Source organism: Stegostoma tigrinum, chromosome 1 (genome assembly GCF_030684315.1).
Source record: "Stegostoma tigrinum isolate sSteTig4 chromosome 1, sSteTig4.hap1, whole genome shotgun sequence".
Classification (NCBI taxonomy): Eukaryota; Metazoa; Chordata; class Chondrichthyes; order Orectolobiformes; family Stegostomatidae; genus Stegostoma; species Stegostoma tigrinum.
In genome coordinates, this window is record NC_081354.1 from 18,086,242 (window position 1) to 18,104,841 (window position 18,600).

General features: G+C 41.3%; 1 protein-coding gene across 2 annotated transcripts in view; it reads right to left on the minus strand.

Annotated features, from left to right (window-relative positions):
- Positions 1-18,600, minus strand: part of LOC125458854 (limbin-like) — a 168,337-nt gene that overhangs the window by 116,948 nt on the left and 32,789 nt on the right. For both annotated transcript variants that reach the window (XM_048544618.2, XM_048544610.2), the window contains exons 8-10: positions 17,543-17,662; positions 14,185-14,327; positions 4,218-4,542 (exon numbers count right to left, since the gene is read on the minus strand). In XM_048544618.2, the coding sequence (XP_048400575.2) occupies positions 4,218-4,542; positions 14,185-14,327; positions 17,543-17,662 (588 nt within the window). The remainder of the gene's footprint in view (positions 1-4,217; positions 4,543-14,184; positions 14,328-17,542; positions 17,663-18,600) is intronic.

Below are 18,600 nucleotides of genomic sequence, written 5' to 3' on the forward strand. Positions count from 1 at the left end.
CATCCACAGTTCTTTGGGTTTTATTTTGTTTAGGTTTTCTACAGTGATTGCAGGGATACTCCATGCCAAGAAGATAAGGACATTCCATGGTTTGAGGAATTCTCACAGCTCCTCCAGGAACGCAGTCTTTCATCTAAGCAAAATGAGACAACATTTTGTGAAATCTTCCCACACCTCTCTTATGAAATACGTCACTTTTCACGAAGATCTTTTTCGGTTTTTCCTAGACATTAACCTGCTTTGTAGGGTTGTTACTGAGGGGGTGATGGTTGAACACCTCAGATGATTCACCCAAAACATAAGCCCCAAACTGTTATGACAGGAGTATCTAATAAATACCCCTAAAACACCCAGAGAAGCTCACCTTTCCCCTCGTAATCTGTTAAGAGTGGCTAAAGGGAAAGAAAATCCTGAGCTACTTTATAAGTAAAAGGAAGCAATTTATTTATGTAACGCTAATAATGAATAAATTAACAGAATTACTAACAAAATGAACAACTCCCCCCTAGACTATTAACTACTCCCTAACTGGTCTAAATTCAACTGGAATGCTGGTCAAATAAACATGAGTCCACTTATATAAACCCAATTAATAAAACAATGATAAATTAAAACTTATTCTCTCTAAGTTTGCACAAACTGTTTCTTTTGGAACACTCTGCCTTCTCCGTGACTTCACAAATGTCTTCCTTCCACTGATTGTGCTGTCAGGAACGTTTTCTCTGTAAAGACTCTTAGCCAGAAATAGATGGCGATTTCTCTAATATACAGATCACTGTGACAGCCAGTTTCTCTTTCTCTCAAGAGCAGAGCATTCTTAACCTGAGCACATGACTGTCAGCTCTGGGGTCTCTGATCAACTGCCCCCTTCATTGTCCTGTGATGGCATAACAATGTGTCCTTCGTAGGATTGACTCGATGTGGTCAACACCATCAGATTTAAATTTGATATGTTGATAGTATCGAAGGGCTTGGTTTAAATTGATTGGCCAAATTTGAAAACTGCAGTCTTAGTAAAAATGCTGCTTCGCTGTTGGGTACAAAATGTTTCCATTCTGGCCCTCTCTGTGCACGCCTGCTTGCAAACTTCCAAACACAGTTAAAGCACAATCTCTTAAAGGGACCACGCACTTTTTCAATTCATGAGTATTCTACACGTGTATGTATAACAACATATTCCTCCGCTTCTCATACTAGAAGATGATGAACCAATTCCAAACCAGGAGGTACACTTAGGATTGAACCTGAAAATGTGCAGGCCAGTTTCATCATTTCAGAAAGCAAAACTTCTGATGCCTGACTCTTCAGTCATCAGTGCCGTAAGTCATCGTCCTGTTGATACCTCCTGCCAGAATGAGCAAATCCTACTCATGTGGTGATGACAATGTACATGATAAATACTGTTGACATGGGGCTATAGAAGATGCAATGGGAGTTCCAGTCACTTTGGTCATCTCAATGATCTTTCAATAGGCAACAAACAGATAAGACCTGACAAAAACCACAGAACAGCAAACAATGCACGTGAAGGCAAGTCCTTCAGCCATACTGAAGGAGGAGAATGAAGAGACAGCCCAGACAATTCTTTATCCTCATCTAGTTTTACAGATATACTGTCAAAATCTGAACTGCACAATCTTAACTGAGAACTATATGACCATTCCTTCATTGTCATGAGGTCAAAATCCTGGAAATCCCTTTCTAAAGTAATGTTGTTGGACCTACATCCCAAAGTCTGCAGCAAATGAGGGCAGCAGCTCATTACCACCTTCTAATGGGAAACATTGATGGGCATCAAATGCTGGTTTAACCAGAAATGCCCACATCTCATGAATGAATATAAGTAGAAGCAGTCTTTTCCCTAATTTTTGAACTCCTCCCACTGCTCAACCACTTTTTCTTCAATTCAAACATGCTTTAAAATATACCCTTATATCAAGGTTTCAGTGATTCTCCACAGTATCTCCCTTACATCTTAAATCCAATTTTGCTTGACAACACTAGCTGAACAGCTTTGGGAGATCCTACATTCCACATAAATGCAGGCTGTCATTAGAAACTGTTGCTGTTGCACATCTGCAAAATGACAAGCTACACATCTGTAGCTTGAAAGCAAAAGCTTTTAAAACGTGCACCATATGGTTCTACTGTCTCTGTTCTGAAGTTACCACAGTCTTTCTAATTAGGATTTGATCTGACAGATCACCTCATAAGCAAGGACCAGGGTCAAATGGACTAGATGTTCTTCTACAAATGTCTTATTTTATAAACATGCAAGCATAGTCTGTTAAAAGTAAAACCCTGCACTTCATGCAGATCAGAAATGAAAGCAGAAACAAAATGTTGCAAAACACTTAATATGTCAGGTGGCGTCACTACAGAGAAAAACAGAGTTAACATTTCAGGTCAATAGATGCTGCCCGACTTGCTGTGTATTTTGTTCATTTTCTGTTTTTAATATCACATTTATTTTGTGTTCCATCATGTAATTTTGCAGGAGCGAGCCTTCTACTCTGAAAACTAAGTGACTACATGCAAGAGAAAAAAAATGGAGCTCCTGTGACATTTAGCAGGAAAAAAATCAGGTGCATGTGAAAGGAACCATCTGAATGTTTTATCAAGCATATTATCACAGCCTGTTGCCAAATCATTCCCACAGCAATGTGCAGAAACACATGTTTCTAGTATTCAGTCTGTATCACATAGCAACTCTTTGAACAGGCATACAGCAAAACTGAATAGAAATAACATGAAAACTAAGTTCACTGAGAATGCTGGAGTTTAAAATGTGCTAGGCATATTTTTGTTAATCGTTCACCTTTTAACTACAGTAATTTATTTGCAATCCAGTTATCTAAACTTTTAAGTATTTACACGTATTAAACCTTGTTTCTCAGGCTAATCAGCATATGTCAATATGCTAACCACTTACGTACACAATGACTCATCTGCAGATAAATCACATTAGCTCATTAAAAATGAAATAGTACGAATCCGCGTAACTGTAGGTTAGATAGTCTAACTTTAATGGTGGGCAAATCTACAATTCAAGTTAAAGTTAGTCAATAGTATCAACTGGTTTTGGCTTCTTGTGCATCCTTAACTTCCACGGTCCTACATTTAGATGCAAGGTGTTAGGTGCTGGAATTTCCTCCCTATACCTCTTTTCTTTGAAACTCCCTTTAAAACCTCCAACCAAGCATTTGGTCAGCAGTCCTAAATCCAAGTGACTTATTGTGCTCCTGAGATGCTGCCTGGCCTGCTGTGTTCATCCAGCTTCACACTTTGTTATCTCTAAGTGACTTATTGTCAACTTTTGGCTGAAAGCGTTCCTTGGCTGTTCTCAGGATGCTTTCACTCTGAGCCTTGCAGGTCAAGTACAATCAGCCTGATGACTATAGATAGGTCTGTCAGGATGTTGTGGAGATGTCAGACAAGAAATAAATTACAGTTCAAGAGCTCATTCTGACCAATATGGAATTTTCGATACAGCAATAATTTGGCAATAAAGCTACCAGATATCAAACAACATGTCTGTTTGGCCATTTGAAACAGGAAAGGTACTGACTGTACCCAACCATGCTTGAAAAACTCAAAACAGTTTCCAATGTTAAATACAATTCCCCAGTTAGGCAAAATATTTGCTAAATAATCCAGACAGTGTGAAGAATTATGCCGACAAGCAATTTAGAATGGTCATACAGGCTCACAATGTGATACCTTGTGTACACTGGGTGCTACATACATTAATACACAGGGCCCTATTCCTTGTAAACAGAAAGACTTACGTACATACCCTGCCTTTCACTTCAACAAAATGGGTGACCAACATTCTTTGGTTCATTTCTCAGCCAATACCCTGACCAGAGTCAACTGGTCTTATTTAAAATTTAAACAAAAGATAAATAAAAGTAAGTCACTGTATAGCTGTATATATAACATGCTAATAGCTCCACCAATCACAGTCCATTTAGCACCTTCCTCTCACACAGCATAAATGTTTTCCCTTTACATTGGTAATTTTTGCAAATTGGCCTGATGAGTGCAAGACAAAAAGATGATAAAATTATATTTTTTCTTCTCAGCAATACTCAAGACCCTAAATATAAGTTTCTTAGTCTGTTCTTTTGTAAATTTGGACAAATTATGGCAATACTCTCTGACAAATTCTCTCTGTGTCTGATTACAAACAAATATTACCACAGGCCTTGACATACCTCTTCATCCATTTTCTGTATGAGTAGCTCAGTTTCTTCCTCCTCCCCCCTCTGTCGCATATTGAGTGTTTCGAGTTTCTCTCCAGCCTCTTCGTTACTTTGAGCCGCTGTTGTAGCTAACACCCCATGATACTCTATCCACAGCCTGGCTTCCATCTCCTCAAACTGTCTTCTGAAGACACTGCTGAACCTTTCCTCTAAAGATGGTGAAAGGATTTCCTTGGGTTTAAGGTTCCTCAGCAACAACACAATGGCATCAATGTGCATTTGTTTGCGACAATATTCCAGCTCTGTATCCATCTGTATGGAGCTCAGTATGTGCAAGCTGTAAAAGAAAAATGTTAGACGGTCTCTAATTTGTGTGGTCAGGAATGAAAAGAAGAACAGCATTTCAGATTAAAAGAAAAATCATCAGTGCTGGAAATAGAAGATCTAAATAGTGCAACTGCACATGTAGACTTTTAAAAAGTTCATTTATTTCGATAGTTACTTCTGTGAGGGTGTACAACCAGTGACACAAGTCATTGAAGACTGGGGTCATGAAAGGATATCACTCAATCTGATTTGACACAAATAGGAGGGTTTTGTTATTTCTAAATAAGTGAGGTGGACGTGTTTTCTTTCAACTGATTTTAAGCAGTCATCTTCAATGTGTTGAACGGTGTGTAGACATAATTGGTTTAGAGTTTTTATTTTTGTTGATGAGCGTAAAGTGAATGAAGCATGAGTGGTACTCACATATGAGGATCACTCTTTCAGTGCCAGGAATAGGGTTCATTGAAACATAGTCACACACTGCTAAATTTCAACTCTAAAGTTTCTATCTGAGTTTCTGCTGAACTCAACTTTTGAGCTTTTTTTTAATAAAAAGGTCATTGACATAAAACAATTGAAGTAAGTCACAGAAATTGTGCAATTTTAGAGTTAACTAAACACAAAAGGAAATGCTACACAGCGTGGAAATCTGAAATAAAAATCAAAAAAATGCTGGAAATACTCAGCTGGTCAGACAACATCCAGGGAGAGAGAAGCAGGGCTAACATTTCAGGTCAAGACTATCTTTCACCAGAACAGGAAGGTTCAAATGGTTTTCTCGACCCCAAAATTTTGGACCTGAACTTTTCATCCTTGAGGCAGCTAGTGGGTGTCAGGAAACCTCCTGGCTCAACCCATCCACTAGAAAGGAAACACAACGGCAGAAACATTGTTGTTGGGTGTGGGTGCTCCACACAGTCGTGTCACGTGACTAGAATTGCCAGGTGCAGCGTCAAGCAGTTTAAAATGCCCACCTTGGCACTGTGACATTTGTCTCAGTTAGAAAGCAAATGGAGCAGCCCTTCAGCCATCGACCACACCCATGCATTTCCCATGTCCAATCCACATTACCTCATGTCCCCTCTTGCAATCCTGCCAGGCTATGGCATTTCCAGATCTGTTCCATTACTATACTCAAAGTGAAAACAGTCTATTTCCTATTCATTCGACGGATGTGGGCATCATGGCTGGGCTAGCATTTACTGCCCATCCCTAGTTGCCCTTGAGAAGGTGGTGGTGAGTTGCCTTCTTAAACCGCTGCAGGCCATTTGGTATGGTACTCTGACAAGGCCATTGAACAGGACTTTCCAGGATTCTGACCAAGCAACACTGAAGGAGTGATGATGTATTTCCAAGGATGGATGATGAGTGGTATGAAGGGAAACTTGCATGGTGGCAGGGTTCCAATGTATTTGCTGCCCTTGCCTTTCTAGATGCTCATGGCTGTGGCTTCGGAAGAGGTTGGCTCAGGATCTTTGGTGAATTTCTGCAGTGCATCTTGTAGATGGTACACACTGCTGCTACTGAGCGTTGGTAGTGGAGGGAGTGGATGCTTGTGGATGTGGTGCCAATCAAGTAGGCTGTTTTGTTCTGGATGGCATCAAGCTTCAAGTGTTGTTGGAGCAGCACTAATTCATGTAAGTGGGCAACATTCCACCATGCACTTGACTTGTCCCCTGCAGATGGTGGATAGGGTCTGGGGAATCAGGAGGTGGCCTTAAAGTGAACAGTAGATGTATTTAAAAAAACCTGTGTATAAAACAATTCATTCATTGATAACTTTCCAACATTGTTAAAAATATTTCTTTTCTACTAAACAGCAATAAAATGCACAATCATCCAGCCCCTTTAAATTTCAGTCACTGAAACTGAAAGCACTTAAAATCTCTTCAACTTTTGCAAAGAAACATTGGTAGTCTGATCACTTGATGTCAAAGATGTCAATCAAGCGAGAGCTCAGGTGTTTGGCGAAAATTATGGATGTCTTGGGTCTCAGCTCAGCATATATAATGGGCCGAAAGCAATCGCTCTGGGAATGCCAATTCAATCCCCAAATGGCAGCTGATCAAATGTGAATTTAATTAATAAACTGTGAATATAAAACTTTTTCTCAGCAATGGTGACCATGAAAGCATATCAGCATATCATATTTAGGGGCGGCACAGTGGTTCAATGATTAGCACTGCAGCCTCACAGCGTGGGTTTCCTCCGGGTGCTCCGGTTGCCTCCCACAGTCCAAAGATGTGCAGGCTAGGTGGATCGGCCATGCTAAATTGCCCATAGTGTTCAGGGGTGTGTGGGTTATGGGGGATGAGTCTGGGTGGGATGGTCCAAGAGGCGGTGTGGACTTGTTGGGCCGAAGGGCCTGTTTCCACACTGTAGGGAATCTAATCAAATCTAATCAATTGTCATAAAAACCCCAAATGCTGCAGTAATAACCTTCAGGGAAAGAAATCTGCTGTCCTTACCTGATCTGGCCCATATGTGACTCCAAACCCATAGTACTTTTCACTGCCCTCTGAAATAGTTTCATTCAGGGCAGTGAGGGATAGATTACAATGTGCTAACCTTGACTGCAGTACCCCTATCTCATGAATGAATAAAGAAGGGAAAAGCAATCTATTTCAGTACATCACACAGAAAATAGTTAACCAATGAAATCTAATATCTATTCTGCACAGGTTGAAGCTGGAGACAGGCAATGTGGAAAGGAGGAAGGAACATAGGAGGAAAGGTTAGTAAGTCTGCAGATGATACAAAGATTGGAGGAGTAGTGGACAGCGAAGAAGGTTACATCAGAGTACAATGGGTCCTTGATCAGATAGGTTAATAGGCTGAGTAGCAGATGGAGTTTAATTTAGATAAATGTGAGATGCTGCATTTTGGAAAGGCAAGTGCAGGACTTATATATTTCATGGTAAAGCCCTGGGGAGTGTTGCTGAACAAAGTGAGCTTGGAGTTCAGGTTCATTGTCCCCTGAAAGTGGAGTTGCAGGTAGAGAGGATAGTAAAGATATCGTTTGGAATGTCTGCCTTTATTGGTCAGTGCATTGAGTATAGGAGTTGGGAGGTCATGTTGTGGCTGTAAAAGACATTGGTTAGTCCACTATTGGAATACTACATGCAGTTCTGGTCTCCCTGTTATAGGGAGGATGTTTTGAAACTTGAAAAGGTTCAGAAAAGGTTGGTAAAGATGTTGCCAGGTTTGGAGGGTTTGAGCAAGAGGAAGAGGCTGTATAGGCTGGAGCTATTTTCCCTGGAGCATCGGAGGCTGAGGGGTAACCTTATAGAGGTTTATAAAATCATGATTGGCATGGATAGGGTATGTAGTCAAGGTCTTTTTCCTGGGTGGATGAGTCCAAAACTAGAACAGTATTGGTTTAACGTGAGAAGAGAAACTTGTAAAAGGGACCTAAAGGGAAACTTTTTCATGCTGTGGGTGGTGCATGTATGGAATGAGTTGCCAGAGGAAGTGGAGGAGGCTGGTGCAATTACATTTAAAAGGCATCTGGACGGGTATGTGAATAGCAAGGGTTTAGAGGGATATGGGCCAAATGCTGAAAAGGGGACTAGATTTATATAGGATATCTGGTCAGCTTGGATGAGTTGAACCAAAGGGTCTGTTTTCATGCTGTATATCTTTATAAACTCTATCATACTATGAAAAGAAGCAGATAGATTAGGGAAGAAGACACAAAAAGATAGAATGTTGATCAGTGTCTAGTTGCTAAAATGTAAAATGTCCTGGTTTTAGTCGCTGCTGCTGCTGTACCACAAGGGAGGGCACTCTATAGTTATGTGTACTCAGACGTGACGATGCCAAATTTCTGAAATTATTTTAGCAGTATAACATCTTACTGTTGCATTAAAGATTCAAAAGGAAATTCAAGACACTTTTAGTGGTAAATGAATTTATTTAAACAACTGCTAGAGGGACTTTGCTCCTTTTGGGTCATCGGGGTTGAATAATGCATACGGAATTCAGTTAATGAACCATATGCTACCATGTTCCAAACCAATCAAATTATAAAAACCTCAATCCACAGAATAAAACCATAAGGATGACTGCTTTTGCTCGACAAGGCTATACAGCATATAGAGGGACAGATAGAAATAACAAAGTAAATTACGTGAACAATTTGGTTAAGAGATGCCAGTCTATATATCAGCACAGCAATAACAAATACTGATACAAGCCAGTAACAAAGAATGATGACTGTTTTAGTACAGAAGATAGTAATGTGGCTGTCATGTCTGTGCCAATATTGGATTTGGCATCAAACTCAAATATCTGAGGCTTTATTAAGCCAACTAACAATATCAAAAGATTATATTTAAACAAGATTAAATTCTTATAATGTCAGGAGTTTTAAGAGACCAGATAAAGTCCTAAGTTACAAAGAGTTGATTGGACAATTTGGGTTGGATATTTTCCCCACATTGTACTCCATCTGGTAATTTTCCAACCCACTTGCCTCATCAATCCATTGCCATTTACACAATCCTGAGATGGAATCTTCCACACACACTGAGCTTTTAGAAAGCAGTGGAGCTTAATTGGCAGAAAGCATAAGTTCAGTTTTTCTGACATGAGGACTTTATTTAAAATAAAGACACTTCCTGATAGTCAAATAGCTAAAGCTACATGCTCAGAATCAGTTGGCAGAAATGATTAATGTTATGAAGCCTTCATTTACAGTTATTCTTATATAATAGAATTTAAAAGATTATGGAGTCTTTTGTTTTTAAAAGAGGACCATAATAGGGTATCAGAACTCTTTGGTTTAAACAAAGCATTTCTTGGTAGTCATATATCTTGTAATAATTGCTTATTTACTGGAGACTAGCTGTCTAGTCAGAGTCTGTCAGGTGTCAGTTTCTCCTATAGGTACTGTTTGAAGTAGCTGGGGTGCTGCCTACCAAAAGAAACTCTCCAGTTCTAATCTCTTGTTTGTGGAAAATAAACCAAGTTGTGGTTCCAGTTTGGTGCCTGGAGCCTGCTCTCACATTACAAGCCTTTGAAGGATAATAAAATGTGAGGCTGGATGAACACAGCAGGCCAAGCAGCATCTCAGGAGCACAAAAGCTGACGTTTCGGGCCTAGACCCTTCATCAGAGAGGGGGATGGGGGGAGGGAACTGGAATAAATAGGGAGAGAGGGGGAGGCGGACCGAAGATGGAGAGCAAAGAAGATAGGTGGAGAGGGTGTAGGTGGGGAGGTAGGGAGGGGATAGGTCAGTCCAGGGAAGACGGACAGGTCAAGGAGGTGGGATGAGGTTAGTAGGTAGCTGGGGGTGCGGCTGGGGGTGGGAGGAAGGGATGGGTGAGAGGAAGAACCGGTTAGGGAGGCAGAGACAGGTTGGACTGGTTTTGGGATGCAGTGGGTGGGGGGGAAGAGCTGGGCTGGTTGTGTGGTGCAGTGGGGGGAGGGGATGAACTGGGCTGGTTTAGGGATGCAGTGGGGGAAGGGGAGATTTTGAAACTGGTGAAGTCCACATTGATACCATATGGCTGCAGGGTTCCCAGGCGGAATATGAGTTGCTGTTCCTGCAACCTTCGGGTGGCATCATTGTGGCAGTGCAGGAGGCCCATGATGGACATGTCATCAAGAGAATGGGAGGGGGAGTGGAAATGGTTTGCGACTGGGAGGTGCAGTTGTTTGTTGCGAACTGAGCGGAGGTGTTCTGCAAAGCGGTCCCCAAGCCTCCGCTTGGTTTCCCCAATGTAGAGAAAGCCGCACCGGCTTCCTCCCACCCCCAGCCGCACCCCCAGCTACCTACTAACCTCATCCCACCTCCTTGACCTGTCCGTCTTCCCTGGACTGACCTATCCCCTCCCTACCTCCCCACCTACACCCTCTCCACCTATCTTCTTTGCTCTCCATCTTCGGTCCGCCTCCCCCTCTCTCCCTATTTATTCCAGTTCCCTCCCCCCATCCCCCTCTCTGATGAAGGGTCTAGGCCCGAAACGTCAGCTTTTGTGCTCCTGAGATGCTGCTTGGCCTGCTGTGTTCATCCAGCCTCACATTTTATTATCTTGGAATCTCCAGCATCTGCAGTTCCCATTATCTCTGAAGCCTTTGAAGGAGTTTGTTGATATTTCCTGAATGACTGCATGTGTTAGATGAAATCTGGCTGCGTGTGCCAAAGTGTCAGACTATCTTAGCACTCATACTTTAGCCTTTTTGTTTCAAGAATGAAGACTTATTGGGTAAGTGTTTTTAAACCACTGCAGAGAGAAATCAAATTTCTTCGCTTTACCTGATGCATATGTTTTTAAGATATAGGGATTGTGATCACTTATGTTATCATCTTACAAATTGTATCTGTTAACCAATTCTATACATTTTGAAAGAGTTTTTATTTTATAATAAATCAATAATTTGGGTATTTTAAATGAATCTGGTTAATGGATCTTTGCTTTCTAAACCTGATATAAAGTAAATAATTCATCGTATAGGTACCGAGTAAAGCATTTACCTTTACGTTATGATCAACTGGCTGTGCAGCCATTGCTGAGTTCCCTCAAATCAAGGGGCTGTTGACTACATGCACGTTGTGTTTACAGCCCCATATCATGATTTGCTCCTGATAGGGAAAGGATTTTACTGAATGTCCAGCTCATTTTTGATCACAGGCAACCACTCCTGTGCAGCCATCACTCAGGAATCCGTCGTGATGTTTATATCTTGTGTAACTCACAGGTTCCTTAAAATTTCACTCCTCTGCATTATTCCCAGGGTAATTCAGGTTGATGAGGGGGGAGCCCCCAGAAAGGATGGCTAAGGAGCACAGCAAAAAACCTACAACCAATGTCAAACAGCGTTGCAATGTTCACCATGCATCCGATAAAGCCATAATGAGATAGACAACCGTTGATGCTTCTTTTGCCTGGACTGCTCAGGAGAGCCATTCAAAGCCACCATTGTGGCTGTGTCCTTATCCCACATGAGCCTATTCTGGCAATCTCAGATGTCTTCATTCTCCTAGTTGTGAAAAAAGGTCAGTTAACTATTTGTTCATGAGTTATTGAGTGTTGTGTAGTATGTCTATTTATTGTTTTAAGTTTGAACCCTGACAGATGTGTAACAGAGAGCAGCTTTGAGGTATAAGTAGTGCTATATTGATAGCTGAAATAAAGTGACAGATATTGATTGTCCTGAAAGCATCTGATGGATATTCTAGCCAGTCTCATCTGTGACAGTCCTCTGCAGCGGCAACCTTAAAATGCTAGCGCACACTCACAGGGCCATGAAGCCTTCAGTACATAATGACACATACCCTGGCTGAATGCAGTACACCATTCATCCTGTTGGGACACTGAAGTCAGGTTCTCTCGATCTTCTCGTGGCTACTGACCTCTGCAGTTACCTCTGCCCAACAAAATTTGCTCTATGCTGCACAGTGACTGGGAAACTCCATGCATTTTGATCAGTGTGCCGATACACTGCTTCCGCAAGCCATTACTGAACATGGATATTGGACAGCAGCAAGAAAGAAAACAGGGGACACTGCCACCCATGCTTCCTTCATTAGTTGGTCCGGTCTGCTATGCCATTTCCTTAGAAAAGAACTTCCCTTCTCTCCTGAACACTAGGTATGGTGTCACTTTTTGCTTGGTCCCTGACACCGCCAGCGAAGGGTGGGTGTGGCTTGCTCTGCACAGAAAGCAGAGGCTAAGAGATGCTCCTGAGTTGCAGAAATGCTGTCAGGCCACCTTTTTAATACGATGAGAGGGCAGTCCCATGGTCCTCTGGGACTATGGCGACTTCACCTTCAACTATGACACCAGAAGCTCCAATGCGGTCCCACATAAAATTTGGAGTATTATCCATTTGCACATTTATCATAAGCTCGGAAGATCGTCATTACATAAGAAGACCTGATCAACCACTGTATTAAGGTACCTCCTGCTTTAAGGCCTGTCTCTGCACTGAGTCTCAGAAAAAAAGGCACCACCTTCCATGTCGTCTTCAGAAATTGCTTTCCAGTTATCTTCATGCCATTGGCACATCCACTTCCTGTAGAGTAAAGGGAATTATATGTCGATACAGAGTGGAGCTGGAGGAACACAGCAGGACTGGCAGCATCAGAGAAGCAGGAAAATCGATGCTTTGGGTTGGGACCCGAAACGTCAACTTTCCTGCTCCCTTGATGCTACCTGTCCTGCTGTGTTCCTCCAGCTCCACACTGTATCGGTTCTGAATTCCAGTATCTGCAGTTCTTGTTATCTCCTTGATGGAATTGTACCTTTACTCTAAGTATGTATGCTGAGCATGTGCAAAAGCTGCTCACTCAATGGTCACCGATCTTATGGATCTGAGTCAGTCAGGCTCTAAGTTAGATGTCCTCTATGAATAGCCTACGTACTTAGTTTTGTTCAGTAAAGGCTGTTTCTGTGCATTCAAAAAAATGTAAATCTCACACTATCACAGTCCCTTTAAAATGATCCATGTAGATTGTAAATAGTTGCCATCCCAGCACTGATCAACACTGTACTCAACTAACTCCAGCTTGCGAATGTGAAAAATTACACATTTATCATTACCCTCCGTTCATTCTATCTATGCTGACAGTTAGTTAAGCCACACCAGGAGTGTAGAAGAACAGCAATGCACTGGACAGGGTCAGCTGAGGTTATGAGGACCTCACTAGGACCGGAAATTTTTTTACTTCCAGGTTTTGACCGACTGTTTTTTATCTTTGTCAGAGAGAAGGCCGGGGGTAGATTAAATTGAAATATATATAATTACGAGGAGCTGAAAGACAGTGGATTGGAAAGGACTTATTTTTTCCCTTAGAAGAAAATTCAATAACCAAGAACTGCAGAATTATAGTAACTAGCAGAAGGATTAGCAGGGAAGGGAGGAGGAAATCTGTCAACCACTGGACAGTGCGTTCTAGAACTCACCACCCAAATAGGGCAATTATCGCCATTGCATGAAAAAAATTATTTTGACAACCGTTCTTGGTCCAAGTGACCCATGTCTGCACCATAAATTTCTGAGATTCTAAAGTAAGGAGTAGGTGTGAACTTTTACCCCACTATTCTGCAGACACAGGAGTGTTGTACTGCTTAAAAAGCAGGAAAGACTCTACCATTTGCTAAACCAGCATGCTCTTGAATTCAGTTTCAAAGTGTTTTTTTAATAACAGTAATATAATAACAACAAACGATCTACTTTGATATTTTAGAAAAGAACTTATCAAAGGTTTGAATCATGCTTGGTGGGGATAATGTTAATCAAACTTGTCCCAGCTGTGCTATGCTGAGCATGTTGGAGCACACATTAGTATCAGATAGCGTGATTTAGTCCGGGACCAATTTGTTTAGTACGTAAATGAGAATACAATGCTACACTCTGGATTAGAGACAGAGATAGTAAAGTCCTGGCAGACTTAACTTTTCTACATACATTTTCCCAGTCAGCTGCAATATTGATTTCCTGCTATATGATTATTTCTGAAACCCAAGAGTAACAAAGAATTATTTCTTCAAACACCAAACAGCATATGCAGCCCTTAAGTTTATTCAAGTGAAACACAGCTTGCCTCAGCAAAGTTTGACTCTCCAAAATAATATGAAATGATAATAGCTGGTAACAGTGTTCAAAGCCAAAGATTTACGTGGATAATTCTCAAAATAACCCTTACTCATTAAAAGCCTGAATCATGTTCTCTGGATCTTCAAACATCCAAATGCCAATCGCTTTGTCCTCGAGTTGGAGGTTTTCCTTGAACCACTCTGCTGCATCACCAATTAGTGTGTAACTGGAATGTGATTGTTCCTTTTCCATCTATAAAGAACCACAGTATAAAGATGCATATTTCGGTTTAGCCAAGACAAAAATAGACTAAACATTAATAATGAAGCTCACTTAAATTTAGCCGATACCAGGTTAATATCAAGTGCAACATAGCGACTTCATACATGTTATATCTACAGCATTTTGAACCACATATTAATTTCTGTACGCTCAGCCCTTGATCATAACGGTGGCGTATTGGGGAATCACAGTATAAATCTCAAACACTTCATTATGTTTGAGAAGATGAAACTGTAACACAAGTCACTGGATCATGTGCATACACCTTCTAAATTACAGAAATGCCCCAAAAGCCTGTGAGCAGGATGCCTGGCTGAGTCTTTGGCTGGGTTACACTGCAATGCGTTCAATACCAGCATCTGAACAATGAAATGCACTGAATATTAGTAGGTGACATTGATTATGTCACTGAAAATTAGAGTGCATCTGGCAGAAATAGAGTTGCAAAGATCATCCTATAATTCTATAGCTACCTTTTGGGGCTAAAAGAATTAAGTGCACTCTTTAACTCTCACCATTCAGAATAATAAATATCAGCATTTATAACTATAATTTGGAGCTAACCGCAGTGAATTGGCATATTAGTTTAGGAGATAGAGACAGAATTAGAGACAGAATAGTACACATTTAAGGAGTATTTCAGATTACTCAGAATAAGGATATTCCAACTCTAAACAAAAATTCCAAAAGAAGGGTCTACCATTTGTGGTTAACTAAACAAACTAGGGACAGCCATTAAATTTAATGAAGAAACATCTAAGCTGTCCAAAAACTGGGTCTCTGGTACAGGGTCTGGCTCTGTGGCTCAAAAGGGAAAGGGGGAGAATAAGAGAACAATTGTAGTGGGGGATTCAATAGTAAGAGGCACAGACAGGTGGTTCTGTCGACGCGAACGAGACAAATGGATGTTACGTTGCCTCCCGGGTGCCAGGGTCCGTGATGTCTCGAATCGTGTCTTCAAGATCCTTAAGGGGAGGGAGAGCAACCAGCAGTCATGGTACACATCGGTACCAAGGACATAGGTAGAAAAAGGACTGAGAATGTGAAAAACAAGTACAGGGAGTTAGGTTGGAAGCTGAAGTCCAGGACAAACGGGGTAGTCATCTCCGGATTACTGCCAGTGCCACGTGACAATGTGGTAAAAAATAGGGAGAGAGTGCAGCTAAACATGTGGCTAGAGGACTGGTGTAGGAGGGAGGGCTTTCATTATGTGGATAATTGGAATACATTCTGGGGAAGGTGGGACCTGTATAGGAAAGACAGGTTGCACTTGAGCCTGAAGGGTACAAATATCATGGGAGGGAGGTTTGCTCAAGCTATACGAGATGGTTTAAACTAGATCAGGAGGGGGTGGGGGACTGTATATATAATTCAGAGGATGAGGTATTCAGCCTTCCAACAGATGCAACAGGGAGTGAGGTTGTTAATAAAGAAATGCAGTTGATGGAGCGTAATTGTGGACACAGGGATGGTTTGAAGAGTGTATACTTCAATGCTAGAAGTATCAGAAATAAGGCGGATGAACTTAGAGCATGGGTCAGTACTTGGAACGACGATGTTGCGGCCATTACAGAAACTTGGGCAGTTCAGGAATAGGAATGGTTGTTGGGAGTTTTGGGATTTAGAAGCTTTAAACAAAATAAGGAGGGAGGTAAAAGGGTGGGGGGGGAGTGGCATTGCTAGTAGGGATAGTCTAGCAGCTACTGAAAGGTAGTTCGAGAATGATATGTCTACAGAGTCAGTTTGGGTTGAGGTCAGGAACGAGAAAGGATCAGTCACTTTGTTGGTTTTTTTCTTTTTACAGACCCCCTATTAGTTGCAGAGAAGTAGAGGAGCGGAGTGGGAGTCAGATACTGGAAAAGCGCAGAAGTCACAGGGTTGTAGTCAAGGGTGACTTCAATTTTTCAAATATTGATTCGAAACTTTTTAGTTGAAATAGTTCAGATGGAGTAGATTTTGTCCAGTGCGTTCAGGAAGGATTCCTGACATAGTATGTAGATAGACCAACACGAAGAGAGGCCACTTTGGATTTGGTGCTTGGCAATGAACCAGGCTGAGTGTTACACCTATTGGTAGGAGAGCATTTTGGCAGTAGTGATCATAACTCTGTTACTTTCACAGTAGTCATGGAAAAGGATAGGTGCATACAGCAGGGTAAGGTTTATAATTGGTGGAAGGGTAATTATAATTCCGTTAGGCAAGAACTGGGTAACGTAAAATGGGAACAGATGCTGTCAGGGAAGAGCACTGTAGAAATGTGGAGATTGTTTAAGGAATGCGTACTGCATGTCGTCGATATGTTTGTCCCTAGCAGGCAGGGATGATGTGGTCGAGTGAGGGACCCTTGGTTCTCAAGAGAGGTCGGCCAACTAGTTAAGAGGTAGAAGGATGCGAATGTAAGATTTAGGAAACAAGGACTGGAAAAGGTTCTAGAGGGATACAAGTTAGTCAGGAAAGAGCTGAAGGAAGGACTTAGGAGAGCTAGAAGGGAGCAGGAGAAAACCTTGGCAGATAGGATCAGGAAAACTCCAAGGCTTTTTACACGTATGTGAGGAATAAGAAAATGACCAGAGTAAGGGTAGGGCCGATCAAAGATTGTAAAGGGAATTTGTGTATGGACCCTGAAGAGATAGGACAGGTCCTTAATGAATACCTTTCTTCGGTATTCACAACTGAGAGGGACCTAGGTGTGTGGGAGGACAGTGAGAAACAGGCTGGTAGGCTAGAGGAGGTCGCTGTTAATAAGGGAGATATACAAGGAATTTTGAGGAACTTGAAGATAGATAAGTCCCCAGGGCTGATGGAATTTATCCAAGGATTCTATGGGAAGCGAGGTAAGAGATCGCAAGGCCTTTGGCGATGATCTTTTCATCCTCATTGTCCACAGGTACAGTGCTGGAAAATTGGAAAGTGGCAAACGTCATTCTCTTGTTCAAAAAACGGAACAGGGATAGCCCTGGCAATGACTTAGCTTGGCAGGTTTCTGCAGTGAAGAATTCCATGATTGACTACTCTCAGAGAAAAGTAATCTCTGTCTTAAATGGGTGACCCCTTACTGCAAGAACATGCCCTCTTGCTCGAGACTCTTCCATAAGACGAAGCAACCATTCTGACTCAGATCCTGGTAGTTGCTGGAATCCAAACTGAAACAACATGAATGTACAACAACTTATTGATTCACTGACCTGCTGCTGAGGAGGATTTCTGACTCTTTTGAAGATGATGAGAATTAAACACGCTAAGGCAAAAGAAACAATGAATGCAGCAACAAACCCAAGAAAGTGAATACCGTGATCTGGAAAAATCTGAAAAAGATTGTAAAGAAGATAGCTTAGTTAGCAAAGCCAGACAACAAATCATTTATAACTTCTTGTTCGACAGCAGTTCCCTGGAAATCACGCACCAAGAGGTAAGAGTAAAGTTTGTTACCTTCTGTTTTCAACTTTTACTGTAAAAATAGTTGCTCAGGGGAATGTACGACAATCAAAAATTAGAAATGCAAAATAACTAAAAGCATTTTTATAACGTAAAATATGCATTTAAATCAACAGATGTTTCTGTTTAATCAATAGAGTTGACAAGATAACCTGATTCAAGTGAGGTATTAGGGTTACCTCAATGATTTTACATACTCCCTGACAGGGAAATTGTGCCCAAAGTATCATGCATTAAACAGCACTACAATTGAAGCTATGTCTTCAACTCTATGAGCACAAATATCCATTGAAGGTGTAGCATTATGAACGCAGGTTTATTGTTTTATAGAACCTACATTGGTGCAGCAATATAGAGAAGTACATTTCTACACGTTCCACTATTTTTAAGCGGCTACTTAAAATAGTGAGCCCTGGTGATGAGTGATAATGGGAACTGCAGATGCTGGAGAATCCAAGAAAACAAAGTGTGGAGCTCCAAACTTTGTTAGCCCTGGTGATGAGTTCAATTTCCGGTTGGTATTCTAAGTGTAGGTAAAATATATCATTCACTTACTCCACAACCTGCAGTTTCAAGAGCAATGTACAAAAATTTCAAATAAAAAACAAAAGAACTGCAGATGCTATAAATCAGGAACAAAACCAAGTTGCTGGAAAAACTCAGCTGATCTGGCAGCATCTGTGAAGAAAAAAAATTCAGAGTTAACGTTTTTGGTCCGGTGACCCTTCCTCAGAACTGATGGTAGCTGGGAAACATTGGGTTATATACAGAAAGTAGGGAGGGAGTTGGGGTAGGGAGTAAACGACAA